Genomic DNA, 19,528 nt, shown 5'->3' on the forward strand with positions numbered 1-19,528 from the left:
TAGAAACCTCCCAATTCTCCATAGAATTGGCTCTTAATAGCATGCTTCCTTTCTGCATCCACTTCTGATTTCATTCTGCCTTACATGCTAACGTCTGCATGGATCTTCATCACTTACAGAGCCCTTTTCCCAGATATTATCTGGATTACTCTCCACAACAACCCTGAGTTAGGGATCATTATCTCCACCTTAGAAGAAATGAGACCCAGAGGTCAAGCGACCTGCCTGCAAGTGGTAAAGCCAGGATTTGAACCCACATTCTACAGTCTTTCACAGCCCTTTTCTGTCTCTAACAGAAGCATCATACATTACACATACGTCACATATGTCATAGCATTTTTATTAGATATTTTCACAGCCATTTCCCCCACTAACAACTAAAAGCATCTATAAAGCAGGTATCATGTTGTATTAGTCTTCAAAGGGAAATGCATCTTTGTATTCGTATTTGTATCTGGGTATTTGTATCTTCGCTATGCTGAGGGAGAAAAGGAGATGAGCTCAACAATGACGCACACTTTTTTCCAGTCTCTCATGCATTCCGCACTACTCATGCCCCGGTTGCCCCATGACATTCAAATGGACATACTTCAACCATGAGAATTTATTGAACATCTACTAAGTGTCAGGAACTTTACTTGCCTCATGAAATGAGTTAACCTATGTCACTCACTTAGAAAAGTCCTGGCACATGTTAAGTATCTGTTATTATTATCATTTACTTATCCACATAGCCTGTGAGGCAGGCATTATTTTCCTCACTATGCTGATAAGGATTCTGAGAGTTAAGTGGTTGGTCCAAGATCACACTGCTAGCTTGCGGAGAACGAGGAAAATACCATAAAGGGAAATTCACATCTAGCAAGCATACATTCACGTTACCTAGGTTTGTTTACAAAAGTTCTCAAAGTGGCAGCCACCTCCCCTACTTACCCCGGTGACCCTCAGCTTTTGCTTACAGACCACCAATTGATGAATAAAGCATTAGAGAAACCACAGACCAAAGTTTTCCAGTGAATGGCTAAAAGCTGATAATCAAAAATGAAGGGAATAACAACTGCCGACGTTTACTGAGCACTTTACATATATGTTATCTCTAATCCTTACAGCAACTCTGCAAGTTAGGTATTATTTCTTTTAAGGAATAGAAAATGGAAACTCAGAGAGGTTTGATTAAGCCACAAACAAGCAGGGAGCCGGCCTTGGAACCTAGAAGCATCGGCCCAAAGCCCTGGTCCTTCCCAACACACCATCTTACTTCACATGCGCTACGGAAAGGAAAGTACATGTCAGCAGGAAGCTCAAACGTGTGCAGAAGGTGTGTCGGGCCCTTCAGAAACTCAGTAACTGAATAAGGAATGAGATGAATTATGTAACTTGAAAGATGGTTTGAGATACAAGACGGGATGAACAAACTGACACCAGGTGACATTGTCCCTACTTCCTGAACGTAACCCTGTACCACATCTAACATTATCACCCCTCTACACCCCTTTACAAAGATTGATTCAAATTATCACAAAAGCTGAATCTCAGATTGAGTGTGAAACGCGACTGGTTTAAGATATGGACTTTGAAGTCAGAGAAAGTAATCAGCTTTGGAGACAGCCCTTCAGACCCGCAGACAGCAGCCACATTCCCTACCTCTCCTTCAGCTTGAATGTTCCTCCCCTGAAAGAAAGATCATTCCAGGCAGCACGACACATGGCTCACTTCCACTGTACACGTAATATTCTAAACAAATGAGGATAATGATTGTCTACATCAAAGAATTAATGAAGCTTTATTGCAGAACAAAATAGACAAACAGAGATAGAAGTCCTTGCGTGGTAAAAATATCAGTTCCAATCCTGGTCAAGTGACAGACAGTGCAGAGACACTCTGTCCCCCTCTGAAAAGAGTGCTTTCCCCATCCCCACAATGACGCCAGCAACAGGTGCTGCCTGAGTCTCAGCAAATCCATCTGCCTTCCTTGGAGTAGGAGTCCAAGTTCGGAGCAAGCCGCTGACCCCAGAACCCTGCCGGCTCCCTGCTCACACACCCCACGCACGGTGGGGTCTGATTTGGATGGCACCATCACCCGCAAGTCACACGCCACACAAGAAAAACACAAAGGCTTTATGAAAAATCCAAAGTTTATTGCAAATTGTATTTTGCTTCCCTTCGTTCTTCATTTTTACAGGATTTATTGATATCCATGATTTTTTCACAGATGTACTTGTTGACTTTGGAGAGTCTCTGTGCAATTTCAGTTTCATCCACAGTTTCTTGTGCTATTCTGTCATACAAACACTCTAGACAGGGAGAAGAAACAAGAAGGCCAAGGATTAATGGTGAATTTGAGTACAAATCCTTTAAAGGGGGAAATGTGCCTCCTGACATACTTCCAAAATACCCATTCACATATCTGGCATAGCTATATTTTAAAATTTGCATCATAAAATGTATTCAGAAAAGAGTAGATATACACTGTAAATTTACACTTTTAAAATAATGATGAAACACAAATGTGTCCACCAGTTTAACAGGACATTACTTGTCCCTCTGAAATCCCTGGACACCCCTCCCTAATCCTCTCCTCCCCTCCCCTCTCCCTTTCCAGAGGTAGCCACTCTCCTGAATTTCTGCTTTTCCTTTCTTTTAGAGTTAAGATATATACATATATCCCTAAATACCATATTGCTTATTTTTCCTATTTTAGTCTTTTTACGGATGTGCCCACACTCTATATATCCTTCTGACTTGCTTTTTTTCACTCAATGTTAGTTTTGAGATTTAGCCATGAAGTATACAGCTAGCTATATATGTCATTCATTTTCACTGATGAGTGGCATTCTATTGTATGACTGTACCACAATTTGGTTATCCATTTTATTGTCGATGAATACTTGGTTTTGCAATTACAAACACCCTGGCACATGTCTCTGGGGTACACATGCAGGAAGTTCTCCAGCATCAGCCTAGGTGTGGAGTTTCTGAATGTTAAGGTATGTGCATATTCAACCTTACTAGGTGATGCCTGGCAAATTGTTTTCCAAAGTGATTGTGCTCACTGGCACTCCTAACAGTACTGTATGCAAGTACCCGTTGCCCTATATCTTCCCCAGCTCTTGACACTCACATTATTAAGGTTTTGACAACCTGGTGAGTGTGAAGTGGTATCTCATTGTGGTGATTACTAATGAGGCTGAGGACGGCCACTTTCTCACTGAATCTACCGTTTGCTGTGATGAAGCAAAGAGCCTACCCCAGACGGGCCTGGCTGAAGCCTGACTTCTGCTGACCTCCCAGCCTGGGGATCTGGTGCAAATCACTGCCCTAGATTCCTCACCTCATAAATGAGGATAATAAGCCACAGACTATCTTTTTTAGGGCTGGCACAACTGTTAATTCCCATGGCCTAGCATAGTGCTTGGCACAGGGGCAAGATTATGTAACTATATGTTGAATAAATGAATGAATGAATGAATGAATGTTTTTCCAGGGAAATCTGAGAGGAGAGGACACAAATCTGGACATAAGAGGACAAGGGTATGGGTGGGGTGTGTAATTGAGGGCAAAAACTAATTTCTTTGAGCTGGAGTTTCCTCATCTATAAAACAGGAATGACAGTTCATTCTCAAGAAACTGCTATGGAGAATAAGCAATTATTAGAAGGGATCATAAAGACTAACCTTTGCTAACCCATCCACTCACAGATGACGAGACTGAGGCCCAGAGAGAGAGGAAAGTGTGGGGCAGAATCCATTGCTGTCTCCCACGCTCTGAGCTCATCCTGGGCATGGAGCCTGCCTGCCTCCAGTTGCCTTCCACGCTGCAGGTGCCTGTGCTATATGCATTCTTTCTCTAGAGTACCCTTCATTCCCCACCAGAAGGGTTTTGCCCAGAGATGCCATTAAAAGATTTTGATTGACCTCCACTGATTCCTGATTACTCCCAAGCCTGGCTAATCCTCGCCTCATCTTGTTTTGGCCTTTCCATAAGGAATGAGAGACAGGAAGGTAGGGGGCTCTATCTCTCTAGCCCCACCTCTGCTATATCCACCTGCAAGTCCCACTGCATTCCAACTATCCCACAAATCAGTGTCTTTGCTCATCTCTGCCCAGAACACCCTGGCCCCACCCTTCACTTGCCTAAGTCCTACTCATTCTTCTGAATTCATCCTGCTTGGAACCTACCAGAGTGAGTTAGGAGATCCCACCCTACGTACAACTCTGTGCTCCCACACCTGTCTGGGTTTTTCTCTGCCAAAGCATTAATCACAATCTAATAAAACTGTAACCACATTGTCTCCCCAACAGATTGGGACACTTGGGCATTCCCTCTCCAGCCCTGGGCCAGGAGAAAGCAAACATGCACCATGACTTTGCTGGAAACTGAACCAAATGAGGGAGACAGCCTATGCTGAGGACTATGTAGAACTTTAGGTGCTCAAATCTGACTCTTGGTGCTGTGCAAACCCTAGTGGGAACTTCTCTGGGTCTAAGTTTCACTGTCTATGAAAGTAAGATGTTAAACTAGATAATCTAAGGAGATTCTTCCAGCTCGAAGTCCCTAGTTGTCTGCAAGGTAATAAGGGCAGGCAAAGAGGCAAAGGAAAGAGAAGCAGAAGGCAGGAGAATAGTTTTGATGGCCCTTAGAGCCCCGAGCCTGAGTCAGAGAAGAGGCAGAAAGAGAAAGGTGCAAACAGAGGAAGGTTCCAGAGGGGCATCCACAGCATTCCAATCATTCCCATTTCCTGGGGGTAATACACTGAATGGCCCATCCAGTTGATTAAAAGGCTTTCCTTAGATTCTAGGTATTAATCACCTGCAGTTGCCAGGAATGTCTCCCTCTGCGAGGGAGCATTTGAGATTATTGCTTAATTAACAAGGTTTATAACAGTGCTAATGTGTCCTATTAAAAAAGTTATAAAAATTAACCAGAACGCAATGCTCTGGCTCGTTTAGAAAACGCAAACACTCTGCACATTTGACCTTAATAAGGTTTAACTGTCATTCTGGAGCTTGTCATTGGAGCAAGACTCTGCTCCTGTCCTCCTGCTTTCATCTTTCTAAAGCAGTGTCAATGTTCGTCTCACTCTTCTGCTATCCAATAAGGAATGATTTTTAAAATCAAAGAGAAGAGGAAATCCCTGCCAACCCTGTGAGAATAAAGGCTTTTTCCATTTTTCTACAGCAAATGTGACTAAATGTGATAAAATCATACAAAATAAATACAAACAATCTCAATCCAGCAGGCAGCTTGCATGGGAGAACCAGCCAAATGCAATCTGGAATAGCTCAAATAATTAAACTAAAAATGGTGATTGTGTGGTGGGATGGGAGACAGATTTCAAACCTGCCTGTAGTACAAATAATGATAATAATAATAATCAACATTGCATTTTAGTAAGACAAGAAACCTCTGGCGACAACAGGAGCCTGAACCTCCAGTTCAGCTTGGTTCTGTCTTTAACAGTTTGCATGGCCTTGGTAAGTCAATTTCCTTCTCATTCACTTACATGGCAAGCATATATTAGGCTCTAAGAGGGTGCTAGACAAGGCTTCTAGGAGGCAAAGATACAGTAAGAAGGGAACTGGGGAAGACACTGGGTGCTTTGTGACATTTGAAAGAGGCACTTATCCACACTAAGAGGTCAGGGACAGCCTCCTGAGGAAAGGTTCACCTAAGCAGATCTGGGTGGAGAGTAGCAGTTAGCCAGGCAAAGCAGCACAGGTGGATGGTGAGTAATGTTACCTGTGTTCCAGGCACTGAAAATAGTATTTGCAAATTCTCCAAGGTGAGATGGAACAAGGCTTCTTCATGGAAAACAGTAGTTCATTATGGTAATAACTTAGAGTTCAAGGGGAATATTGCTGAAAAATAAATCTGAGATATAGCCAGGGGCCAGATTAGGAGTTAGGAAGGTGCTTTTATGACATGTTAAGAAGCTTAATAGTGAACACTATTAACCAGCTGTGACTGGGGAAGGTGGTAAAGGAATCACATCTGGTTTCTGAAAGATCACTCTGGTTATGACATAATGGAGAGAGGAGACTGGAAGCCACTGGAGTAATGAAGGGAAGAAACGTTGTGGCCCGGACTATGAGAGGGGCAATGAGTTGAAGAGAAGCAGATGGTTTAAGAGGTATCTGGGGACAGAACAGATGGGTACTGAAGCATGTGGATGAGTCAAGGGTGAGGCTTGGGTCCCTGGCTGGTAGTAACATTTACCAAGACAGAAGACACAGAAGAGGCAGAAGCCTTCATGGAGAAGGAGAAAAAGGAGAGAGCAGGAGGAAGTGCCATTTTGCCAAGGTCATGTGGGCACCTGGATACATGGATCAGCAACTCAGAAGTGTGAATTGAGGTCAAACACAGATTTGGAAATCACCATTCATTGATTCAACAAATATTTATTGAGCATTCACTATATGCTAGCTCTGAATGAGATGCTCATAAAGTTTATATTCTAATGAGGGTGTGAGGAGAAAGAAAATTATCAAGTAAAGAAATAAATAAGAGATGCTAGGCAGGGACTTTTAACATGTGATGTGATAGAGAGCAATGGAGAGGCTGCTTTAGATGGGGCAGCTGGGAGGCTTTTCTGAACGACAGGGAGGCAGGGGGTGCAGGCCAGGAGGAAGGGCACTGATGGCCGTGAGCACAGGAAGGAGGTGGAGAAGGCCTCTGTGGCTACAGCATGGTGGGAAGTGGCAACTACAGTGCGAGATGAGGACAGAGCGGTCACCAGAAGCCAGATACCAGGCAGTGGTCAGGGTGAGGAGTGGGGATTTATCCAGAGCCATGAGCACACGGAAGGCAATGGGATCAATGAGAAGTGAGATCAGCTGAGGAAAGTGTGGTAGGATGAGAGAAGAGAGCTGGAGACAGAGGAGAGGGCACAGGAAGAGAAGCCCACGAAGGAGACTGAGAAGCTAGAGAGGTGGGAAGAAATCGTGAGCCTGCAGGATGGGTTTCTCAGTAAAGAAGGAATGGCCCTGCCAAGCGGTGCTGGTGAGGAGGTGAGAAATGAGCCCTGGATTTAGAAATGAGGAAGTCACTGGGGACCTCGTGAAAATGGAGTAAGTAGAGGCTGGGGGTGGAAGGCAAACGGCAGGGGCATTACGAGTGAGCACAGGCAGTGAGTGCACACCTGCCTGGGTGTGCAAGGAAGACAGACGTGGCGGCAGCTGGGGGACGGAAGCGGCTCTTTTGTAAGAAATGAGTAATCAAAGTATATTTAAATGATGCTGGAAAGCAACCAATATAGCGGGAGCATAATTGGAGAAACAAGGTACTCAGGAAGGCAGGTGGACTGGGATCCAGAGCCCAGACAGAATCACCAGCCCCAAATGAGAGAAGGAAACTTCTTTTGGGACATGAGGCAGATTGAGGTGATACAGCTAAGTCTGTAGGTATGTGGTTTGAAGCTGCAAAAATTCCTTTAGTTTTCTCTGTGAAGGAAGAGTCAAGTACATCTTTTGAGGAAAGATGTTTGGAAAAAGTAAAGAACATTAAAAAGGACTTGGAAAATGAGACAATGGATCAGGGAGAGGAACTCAGAGGACTTGGCAGGTGGTGCTAAGTCCCAGCTGGGGTTGAAGATAGTGAGCCTGAAAGGACCCCCAAGTCACAAAGCTGAGGTGGATTCTTCCAGATTGTTTTACCTCTACAAGGCAGTCCTGACCATCTTAAGGGGTAGGTTTTCAACTGAGGAAACAGACATGGAAGGAAAGTGATTTACAAGAAATCACACCAAGGGTCTGTCAGGGTCTCAGTGTTTCTTCTGCTGAACCTTCATTTACTGAGCTCCTACTGTGTGCCAGGCAATGAGGATGTGGCGATTAATCAGATACAATACTGGGTCCCCGAGGCAGACACACAGCAGATGATTTTATAACACACAACAATGGTAGGGACAGCCAGTTATCAGAAGGTCCCTGGAACCTGCTCAGTCACGTTCCAACAAGTGTAGCAGAATTAGAGGTCGCCCACCTATCAGGCGGGGCAGGGCTGCAGCCCCAGGAGGGCATCCGTCTCAGGGCGACCTCTCAAATCAGGCTTCACTATTTCAGACAGGAGACAGACAAAAGGTTACCTATGATTATCTAAAAATAAGTGGCTGCCTAAATCAATTAATCATAAGCCAGCCAGGGAGGCAGCTGCATTACAGAAGAATGAGTCCCAGACCAGAGTCATGGGGAGTGGGTTTGAATCCAGACTCTGAAACCTTGTAGCTGTGACCTCAGGCTGGTCACTTAGTCTCTCTGTGTCCTGCTGCCTTGACCTCCAAAATATACCCTGAATCTGGCCACTTTTCTCCACTCCCACTGCTCTGCCCTTCGTCTATGGCAGCATTACCTCTCCCCGAGAGCTCTCATCCAACCTTTCGACCGATCCCTCATGTGGCCACTCACAATTAAAGACCTCCATTGCCTTTCTACTGCAAGTAAACCCAGGCTGCTGACTGTCGCCTTCACGGCCCCACAAGACTGGCTCTCGTCCACCTCCCTGACCTCAGTCTCCCCTCACTCTTGACTCCCCAGCCACCCAGGGCTTCTTCACCCCTTAAGCATGCTGGCCTTTGCACCTGCAATTTATTCTGCCTGATTCACCACCCCTCAGACTTCCTCAGTGCTGCCTCTTCCACACCCACCTTTCAGCTCAACTGTCACCTCCTCAAACAGACATTCTCCAACCACCCCAGCCAACATAGCCCTCATTGCGCTACTGTATCACATAATGAAGCTCATAGTACCTGAAATTACCTGACTTGCTCACGGACATACTGTCTACCCCCCAGAGACTGGCACGGGGCCTGCTCAAAATACACATGTCAACTGACTTGAGTCCTGCTTTCTTCATCAAAACAGGGCAGAGCTGGACACTTAGGGAAGGGTGGTTAGGAGCACAGACTCTGATGCTAGGCCTGCTGGCCTGGACTCCTGGCTCTCCTCCCACTAGCTGTGTGACTTGAGCAAGTTACCTAACATCTCTGTGTCTCAAGTTTCCTCATCTGTAAAACAGGGAGAATAATAGTAGCCAAGGATAATGAGTAGCCAAGGATAATGACTGTTTGAGGATAATGAGTTAATATTCAAAAAATGCTTTTTAAAACAGCCATAAAAAAAACAGAACCTGAAACACAGTAAGTGCTTGAAATAATTAGCAATTACTGTATTCTCTCTGCTCCCTCTATTCCACTGTCTGTCTTTATAATTTGTATTTTCCATACAGTAACTAGCTGTTCTCATGTTCATCTTCCCTATGAGACTGTCAGCTCCTTGCAGAAGGAGCCTGCCTTATCCCTCAATGTGTCCTTCAACACCCAGTGGATAAGAGCTTAGTGAACGGATGGAGAGAGGACAGAAGAGAGGGAAGAGAGAAAGAAGAAAGTGGGAAGAGAGCAGGAGGTGAGGAGGGAAGGGAGGAAGGAAGGAGGAAAGGAAGGGAGGCAGGGTGAAGGGGAGGCGGCCAGGCAGGCAAATCAAGGCGTCCAGAACATTGCCATATCTTCAGGGAGACACATGACTTCCCATCTCTTTGCCTGCCCTCTGACCTCTCCCAAACGCTAGAAAGGAAGCTGAGTCCAGAGACTGCCAGCTGGTCTCCATCTCTCTCACTGCTCCAGGCACAATGCTAGCACCACCCAGAACTGCAGGCCCGGCCTCCACTGCCATCTGCACAGCAGTGCTCCCTTCCCATCTCCACGCCTCTGTTCAAGCGCTCCTGCACCTTGGAGTATCTCTCACACATTTGTGTCTCCATGTCAGACACACCCTTCAAGGTCCAATTCAGCGACCCCTTACCCCAGGAATTCTTCCTTGGTTTTCCAGCTAAGAGCATCCTCCCCTCCTGGGCACTCCCTTTGCTGGTCACCTGTCCCTCTCTCATGCTAATTCCTTGCAATGTACTTGTGTGCACAGCTCATTTGCCCTGTTAAATGTGAGCTCTTCTGGGACCTCTGGGATATCTGTTCCTGTGTCTCTGTGCCCAGTTCAGGGCCTGGCATGCAGAGGCTTTGGTAAGTGTTGAGTTGTGCTTCATATATCCTTGACAGCATAAAGGATGGGATCTCAGCCCTGTGTTTACACTCAGCGACCTACCTCTGACGATGCTTAGTTTGTGAGGCGAGAGGGGTGGCTTAGGGATTGCATCCTTCTTTTTTTTTGTGGCGACTCCTGTGACACTTCTGTTTTTCAGAACATCTGTTCCCCAAATCATGACTGCCAAGTTCTTCGTGTACTTGGAATCTCCTTGGGTTACTTGTAGCTGGTGCCATTTCTCCTCATCAACCCAAATCCCGCTTCCCAGATGGACCTGAAAGGGGTAAGAATACCAGCACCTGTTCAGTCCAACATCAGGGCAGCTGGAGGCTTCTCTTGTCCTTTAAAAAGCATTGCTGCACAACTGTAAGATATTTATCCCATAAATACTAAATTAACTCTCTTTAAGGGTAATAATGGTTACCACTTACTGAATACCTGTAACGTGCCAGGTCTTATTCTAGTGCTTTATGTTCACTATCTCAAATCTTCATGGCAACCCTGGACAGAAGGTCTTATGACACCATTTTCATTTCAGATGGAAAAACCAGGTTCAGAAAGGTGAGGTGACTTGCTGAAGGTCACTATCAAGTGGCAGAGCTGGGATTCTAAACTATACTCATCTCATCACAACGCTGCTCAGAGCCTGACCAAATCTCAGGACATGTTGCTTAACTCCTTTCTGTGTTATACTAAAAAAGGACCTATCTCCCTTTCATGTGAACATTCCGGAACACACATCCTCCTAGCATGGTGGTTCCCAACTTCAGCTGCACACAGGGGTCACCTGGAGAGCTGTAAATATTGCTGGTGTCTGGGCCTCACTCCCAGAGATTCTCATTTATTTGGTCTTGGTGCGTCCTAGGAGTCAGAATGGTTTAAAATGCCCTAGATAATTCCAATGTACACCTGAGTTTGAAAATGCCTGCCAGCTGGAGTAAAGAGAGCAGCTGCCCAGGCTGTGCAAGTCCTGCCCGTCTCTGGGCTTCAGTTTCCCTGTCTATGAAGTGGGAGAGCTGGATTTCAGCTCAAAGTTCGTCTGGCTCAGAACACCCATGATTTTAACAAATTGAACACAACCACAATGTACCCAGTTTGATTCTGACAGCACATATGAGGATACTCAAAACTTTTGTGGGAAGATTCATATCATCTTTTAGTTCTATTTTGCCACGAACTTTTTGAAGTACCCTTGTAGAACAGAACACAATCTTATTCTCCCTATGAGGGAAGCAGCCAGAAAATTTCAGTGCAGAGCCAATAAATGCAAAAGACCCGGAATGACCTAGCAATAAGCTACAGGCTTTTAAATTTGCTCTCTTTTCTGGCTCTTTTAACAACTTGCAAAACATTTACTAATATTAGTCATTAAAAATATTAGTTTTGACTTTGCTGTTGCCATTTATGTTGTGCTTCTGCTGAGTCTATGAAGGGAAGAAACAGCCTCTGTGGGGATGGAGGGGAGGCAGCTGCTACTGAGCTAAACTTGCTAAAAGGCATGAGAAAACTGCCAGAAGTCCTTGTTTTCAGAAGGACCTGCAGGCCATCAATATTGCATGGTCAGGAGACATCTTGGGAGAGGTCCTGGTCTGAGAGACTGCACACACACCCAAACTGACAGCAGACTAGCAAGACCGATGGCTCAGAAGTGATTAGATCTTTCTACTGAAACTTGGCTTGGGAAGGAAGGTGGGCACACACAGATGGGCAGACAGGTCAGCCAGCAACACTTCTTCCTTTACCAATTACTGAGGTTTTCCAACCATCAAAAAGAAAAAATAAATAGCAACACAGCCCACCCAGGAACATTAGTAAGTAAACAATCTAAATCTACCTGCCATATCAGACTTCACTTCCTTTTGCTCAAAAGATCATTCAGACCGCTGCAGACAATCAGATAACTAGAACCATCTGGCCTCTCTGTGCTGCTGACTTCAACATTGCAAATCTGTTCATACAGCTCAGGACAGATAAGCAATGGTAGAGTGAGATGTGCTGCCTAGGGCTGGCTAAACACCGACCCCAAGGTCAAATCTGGCCTTTTCTCTCCAGTTCAAACTGTAGATGGGCAGTCTGTGTGCCCAGATCAGACATGCTGAGGACAAGTTTCTTGCTGCTTCCTGCTGGACTCTGCGTCACCTCCCTTGATGACACTCTGGAGCCATCCACACAAGCCTCCGGAGATAGGTGAAAAGCTAGGAACTTTGAATTAGATTAAATTCTGAATCAGAAAACCTTAGTAATGGGAGACAACTTCAGTATTTCAAAGATCTCTGATCATTTCTACCCTGGGCCTTGCTTTCCTATAATCTTTTAATTTATTATTCTTAAAACAGAGATGACAGTCATTTTAGCCAATGTTCTACAAGAGAAAGAGGACACCAATATTCAATACTCTCTACAACCCACCCTATAAACACAATTTTCCTTCTTAGACTAGATGAATTCTGCAGACTTTCAGACCTAACACATCAGTGTTCAGTCAGTTTTCCTTTTGAGTTTTCCTCTGCACCTGCCGGCCACTTCCTGTGACAGCCCCCAGTGCAGGTCACGACAGCAGACAGGGAAACCAGGAAAAAAGACATGTTCTGGCCTTCCTGCCTCCAGTCCTTGCTCTATACAACCCACCCTGTAAACACCGTTTTCCTTCTTAGGCTAAATGAATTCTGCAGTCTTTCACCTCTGTGTTTTTATGTCAACCCTCTGGAATTTTGAGTGGCCTCGTTTCCTGTTACATCAAATCCAATATCTTCAGTCTGGCTTAGGGGCCTACTAGAATCCCATCTCCATTCTATCCACCAACCTTTATTTCCCTACCATGTCCATCGCTCTCTGAAGCTCCTGAACTCATTCATTTCCTTCTCCTTCCAGTGTGCTGTGACAGATTAGAAGGTGGGCTCTGGAGCCACCAGTCCTGGGTGTGAGGCCTGGCTCTTGTACCTACTAGCCGGTTAACTAGGGCCAGTCACTTCTCAAAGCTTTACTTTTCTCAGCTGCACAATAAGCAGATCATTACGTAACTCATAGAGTTCTTTTGAGGATTAAATAGCATAAGATGGGCAACATGTCAGGACAGCACAAATCCAGTAACTGTTATATCCTTTGCCTTCTTTCCCCTACCCATGGCTCCACTCATGCCATTCCCCTGTCCAGGAATGAATGCCTTCCCTCATGTCTTCTTAAGCCTGCTAATCTTTCAAGCCCCAGTCTAAAATCCAGGAAACACTCTTAACTACTCCAGGGCTAAGTTTTTATCCCTTCTGAATTTCTAGCCCATTTAGAGCCTTTACCACCTGATTCAGCCCTTCACAGTACGTCTCAGTGGGGAGGGATTCCCTACAAAGTGATCAAGACTAGTCTGAACCAAAAAAGTGATAAACCGATGAGCATATTTAATATGTCTTAATGGCACTGGTTTTCAGTTCTGATAAGCTGAAGTTCCTTAGCAAGGAAAGTATTTTCTGACATTCACTTGAGTACAAGACCAACTTTACAGAACAAAAAGAAATGGCCCTGGGTAAGACCAATCACAGGTACATGCTGGGGCATTTGAGACAAGGGATCCTGAGGTCAGCAATGCTCAGGGTAACCTGGAGCAATGTGCAGCTTTCAGGGTGTAGCAGAATGTGTTTCTCCATCCATCTAAGTATAAATTAGACTATTTAAATGTTAATGGTCTTTGCAGCTTTATGATTCAATGAGTTTTTGAAACAAAACATCTTAGACAAAGCAAAGCAATACACTTTATCAGAATCAGTAACTTGTGTGGCAAGCCCTAGTCACATAAACCACAGTACACTATTTGACCAAAATGTGTCAAGGGAGGTTATTAAAAATGTAGCATCTGGTAAGATGGAACTAGATCAAAATATATCTTTTTGAAATATTTTATAGCAAAAAACTCATTTCCTACTAGGAATTGAATCCCACTTTCGTGTTCTAGGCCTTGCAGACATTCAGCTCTCCGTTCATGCAGAGAGGAGGAAGGGTCAGAAAAGACAGCAGAGCCAAGAACAGTGAGGACTACTTCTGGGGTGTGGGAAGTGCTGCTCTGGGAAGCTGCTATCCGCTTTTCTCTCTTCATAAATCTCTCTACCTGACTACAAATTAGTCGCAAACAAAAAGTAGGTTTTATAGCAACATGCTCGCAAAAACCAATGAAAAAACAAAATAGGCATTTTCAAGATTCGTTGTTCAACTTGTGTAAAAAAATTAAATGAGATTTGAGAGACCCATTTTCTGGGGGAAGAATCCTACCATTGCAAAAGAGGCCCCCTATACGACCCAAAAACTGTCCATCAGCCTTCAAAGCAAGGGAGAAATAAATTTCTCTTGGAAGTTACTTTAAGAAAAACTCTAGTTACTCTGTAACGTGGTCATGACAAAAAGGAAATCAACAAACATAGAATAGTTGTCTGGGGAAGGTTCATAAAACTCAGATACATAGTTAGAGTCAAAAAAAAAAAAGGCCTATGGAGAGCATCAATCCAGTCTGACCTTTCACAGATAAGGACACAGGGACCCAGAAGTAAAGGACTTCCCTGAGGTCACACAGAGCTAGTAGAGACACATATAAGAGCTATGCTAAGAACTCAGGCTCCAGGCTGCCTATTTGCACTCCATCCTGCCACCTGTCCTTTGCAAAACTGACTTCTAAAGCCTGTTGAATGAAGCCAGGCAAGGCAGAATGGGACTGTGGGAGACGTAGGGAATGACAGCACCTCCAAGAGAGCCCTGAAGACTAACAGGTTTTATTTCCTTATCTTGACAATATTTGCTTTGGCTCAGGTTGGCCAGTTGCAGGGATATATCTGGACAGACCCAAATAAAACAACCTTTTCTCTTTTATCAACCCACTGGGGAATGATACTAGATAAACAGAGATCTTTCGAAGCATGAGGCAAGAAAAATGAACAGACGCAGATGACTCTTTGGGGAGAATGAGAGGTGATGTCTGTGAAGTGTGCCATGGTGGCACAGAATACGATGCGAAAGCTGGAATTTACCAGTGCCCGGACAAAGGCTCTGATACACTGCTTCGAAGATGAATTCATTTGGATGTCAGAAGGATATCACAACCGTTTGCTCCCCTGCCCTGCTGCTATATCATCGTGTGACATTAAGACTTCCAAAGGCTATTCCATTACTTTTCATCCCTGTATCAATATTATTACTAATAGTGCTTAAGTTTTCTTTCATGATTTGTTTCCAAGGGTCATAAAAGAAAATCTGAAGAGTTATATGTGGCCCTACCACTGCAGAGTGCACAGCTTGAACGTGGTTTAGGAGCAGAGAGCGTGTCTCATTCATCCACCTCCCTGGTATCTAGCTCAGGGCTTGGAACTTACAGATACTTCATAAATGCTGAACGAATATACATTGAGTTGTTATCTGTAAATCAGATATTTCATTTCCAGTTCACCTTAAAATTTTAGGCATCTGGTTTCACAGGAGGGTAGGACAAGTTTCATCAAAGTATCATGGGAATTTTAAAAAAATCTTTCTCACTAATAGCTAAGTCGAAATGTCAGTTTAATTTTACAGTTCCTTTGTCCCAATATTAAAAAAAAAAAAAGAAGAAAAGAAAAAAGAAAAGTCCCAGCAAAACTACACTGATTTTAACAAATAAATTCCAGAAATAGTGACTCAGGGCTAGGCCAGGAGGCCAACCAGCAAGTTGTTTCGGAAAGCTCCCACCATACTCTCCATCTTTACTCTGACTAACAAACACTTGCAGGGAATGGATATTGAGCTTTAAACACTACCTTGCCATTGTCTAGGATATACTTGTCCATGACAGGCGCAGGAGCGGGGTAATAGGACGACGTATTTGCTTCCTCACTGAAAGTGCTCCGTAACTCCGGCTCGGGCTCGAGACATTCTGACTTTACTTTTTCCAAGTCAATGGCGGGACCTAGGCAGTTAAGAAAAGAGATCTGTCTAGAACTCCAAGGAAAATAAAAGGCAAATATTTTTAACTATGCATCTATCAGCACATGGTGGCACAGAAAAAAAAAATGCTAGCTTATTTTTGTCCATTGGACTACACTTACACCCAGACTCAAAAGTAATGTGAGGTATGAATGTCACAAGGGAAAAGGTGGAAAACTGGAAGACAAGGATGGACTAGACTCTAATTAAGTATGAATAAAGAGCACTCTTGCAGGGTGTCATTGTCTAAATGGAAAGGCAGGGGATTCAACTTCCTCCACAGGAAAGAGGTTCTGTTAAGAGGGTTGGAGGAGAAGGGGTGGCAATTACTGCAATATGCAAACTGTGTACAGTACTTGCCAAAAATCCCATTTCCGCAGCCTACAGTGGAGAAGGCCACAGGGGAAGAAGGGAGGTTAGGAAGGCTGTGGGGAGAAATGCACGGGCCTCCCCCTCTCCAAGACCTAGTATCTAGATAGGAGCATTTCAACCAAGAAATTAAAATACAATACAGATTAAGTCCCTGATTGCCTGATCCAGCAGCTACTCTGATTTTTATTTTAATGCAATCAACACAAATTATGTGAGGTTTAAACAGTGAAAGGAAGTTAGATAAATGGTGGTTTCTTACGGGGATTTTTTTTCTCCATTAGCTTCTAAAAACGATGGACTATTTTTTAAAATCACCTATTATGTCTTGATTACCAAAGGGCAGAGAAACAGGATGAAAATGGGTAAATAAGGCCAAATGGCTTGATTAACTTTTGTGGAAGAACAACTTCAAGGGCTAACATTTAGCATGCTGGAAATTCTCTCTATGCAAACATTTCATAAGTTGACTGGGATCAGAGATTCAGCCACTGCCACAGCAGCTTCCCGTGGCTGTGCTTATTACTTAACTAACTGATGAATTCACAGTCAACGTTCTCTTACCCTAACCATATGGACAACTGGGTACAAAGCCTTTATATACTAAAGCCATGTACAACAATTTGGTCACAACTCTATGTTTAGTTTCCACATCCTAGACTTTGGCTGGAGGTAGGGAATATATTGGTGATTTTGTTACTAAAATTCTTCATGAGAGGGCTTCCCAGAATGAGAATGTCAATCCTGGGTTGCTGGCAGCTGCCAACAAGACACAGTCTCTCTACTCTCGGAAGATTTAAGCATGGACTTTGCACAAAGCTGAATACAAGACGGCTGGAAAGCAGAACAGAGCAGATGAAAGAGCTCGCCTCAGCTGGGTAGAGAGATTTCGGGTCCCGTTTCTGGCTCTGCTGTGTTTTAACTGTGTGACCACAGGTGAGTGAACTGCAGATGCAGAAGTCGGCAGAGTGAAGGAATGATGACATCATAATTATTCTGATCGCATCACCTGATAACTAACGCGTGACCTATTCAAGGACCGGGCCTAGGTCTTATTCTCCCCTTTGTCCACGGCACCCGGCACTGAAGAGGTGCTCTCTGAATGTTTGCTAAATGAGTAAAAGAATGACAACAATGAATGAATAATTCTAAAGTTTCAGAAGCAGATGCCAAAGTTTCTCCTCTCAGTGAGGGACTCAGGTTGAATTTCTGAGATACAAACTAACTCAAGTGGAACATTTAGTCTTTTCTCAGATCTGGAAACAGATAATCACTTCAGTTTCCTCTAAGAAGCAAGTGGCTGGGTTGGCATCTGAGGCCACTCCCTGCTCTGACGTTCTGTGACAAGAAAACGGAATGCGCTGAGAGGAACAGGTCCATGTAGCCACTGGTTCACAGGTCATCTTTGGCAAGATAATGTCTCTCCTCTAAGTCTCCTTTTCCTTCCATGAGAGGAGGCTCTTGGATAAGAGAATGAATTCAGCCCAACTATGGCTTCAGTCTGGTTCTCTCCCATCCATCTCTACAATGGCTTCAAAAGAGATCTCCCACATGACCATATCCTTCCTTGCTTAGGCTCCCCATGACCCCCAAAATTAAGTCCTACACCGTCACCTTCTTAAGGCCCAGCACAACCAACCTCTTCTTCCCCTCTAGGGCTCACTTCTTGCTCCCCATCAATACTTACCTCTGTTCAGGTGCCTCAAGCGTTATGTTGTCCCTGGCCTGGGTACTGTTGTCTCAGCCTTGAACGCTACCTCATCTGTCTGCCAACCCCCCAGTCAGACTTCAAGACACAGCTTAGGTGTCTCCTTTGTGAAGCCTTGCTCTGATCACTCCCAGGTAGAGTCTCTACATTGTAAATACTTCCAGCAAATTATGTTTCCAATCATCTGCCTAACCGTTTTCAACATAAGACTGTGAAGCTCTTCAAGAGCAAAGTTTTACTCCCTTTGCAGTCATGGAGTCTAGGGCAGTACCTGGCACATAGCAGGCTCTTAGTAAATTCTTCATGACATGAGAGCGGAAAGAGAGTTGGGCAGGAAAGGAGACTTTAATGAACTGGGACAAAGATTCTGAAATAAAGCCCTGCTGCTGAGTGGGGGTGTTTGGGGCTAGAGGTGTGGGTAGGTGGGAAGCAGTTCTCTCGAATATCTGTAACTTTTCTTGCAGCCCAAGAAGTTAAATAGAAATTAGAAGCATCTAGTCGGAAGAATGGACAATTCGGATGGCTACAGTCGGTAGACAAAGGACTCCACACTGTCTACAGAGGGACATCTAAGGGATATCAGAAGGAGCAAGGGTTGAGAGTCATCCTTCTGGCTCCAGACAGTGTTGGTCCCCTCCCCACAGTCAGATTCATTCTAGGCAAAGTGGCCTGCCTAACCCTCTCCACACATTCGCCATTCTTTCCTGCCTCTTAGTCTTTGCTTGTGCCATTCCCTTTGTCCAAAATATTCTACCCGTACAGATGTCCACCTATCCAAATCCACCAGTGATTCAAGGTTCGACTCAAATGCCACCCCCTCCAAGGGTCTGCCCTGCCCTCTCAAATGGAGGTAAATAATTCTCTCCACCTCTTGGCTTGGGATCTAGAGTCAGAGAAACTGGGCTTTTTTTTTTTTTTTTTGTCTTTTTCTCATGTCCGGCAACGGATCGCAACCCTCAGTGTTGCGCCCGTACCGGACTGGGACCGGCAACGGGATCGCAGCCCTCGGCGTTGCGCCCGCACCTCGCTCAGCCAGTGAGCGGGAACCAGTCTGTATGTGGGATCCGAACCCTCAGTGGGAGCGCTGCCACGCTCCCAAGCGGCGCACTGTAGCAGTGCGCCACCGGGCCGGCCCAGAAACTGGGCTTTAAATACTGGGTTTGTCACTTAGTGTTTAGGTGAGCTGACGCTTCCTCCCCTCCCCCCACTCTACCATAATAACCAGATGCACTCACTTGTTTCTAGGTCTGTCTCCCCCTCTAGACTGTGAAGCTTGAGGCAGGTGGGACTGCATCTTTTTATGTCAGAGACCAGGGCTCATCCAGCACAGTGCTTGGTTCAAATTCTATCCTTGGGAGATAATTTACACATAATTACTTAACCTCTCTGACCTTGTTGCCTCACCTGAAGGGAGGAATGACAACAGTGGCCTGGCAAGACCTGAAGATGAAATGAGTAACCACATATATGAGATGGTGACTTCAGAGTC

General features: G+C 44.7%; 1 protein-coding gene across 1 annotated transcript in view; it reads right to left on the reverse strand.

The window, feature by feature from the left end:
- Positions 1–1,764: 1,764 nt before the first annotated feature.
- Positions 1,765–19,528, reverse strand: part of BEND5 (BEN domain containing 5) — a 32,762-nt gene continuing 14,998 nt past the window's right edge. Inside the window, exons 3-5 of the mRNA XM_008577115.1 lie at positions 15,797–15,945; positions 10,092–10,305; positions 1,765–2,294 (exon numbers count right to left, since the gene is read on the reverse strand). Coding sequence (XP_008575337.1) covers positions 2,137–2,294; positions 10,092–10,305; positions 15,797–15,945 — 521 coding nt within the window. The 3' untranslated portion in view covers positions 1,765–2,136. The remainder of the gene's footprint in view (positions 2,295–10,091; positions 10,306–15,796; positions 15,946–19,528) is intronic.

This window comes from Galeopterus variegatus, unplaced genomic scaffold, assembly GCF_000696425.1.
Source record: "Galeopterus variegatus unplaced genomic scaffold, G_variegatus-3.0.2 Scaffold1452, whole genome shotgun sequence".
Taxonomy (NCBI): domain Eukaryota; kingdom Metazoa; phylum Chordata; class Mammalia; order Dermoptera; family Cynocephalidae; genus Galeopterus; species Galeopterus variegatus.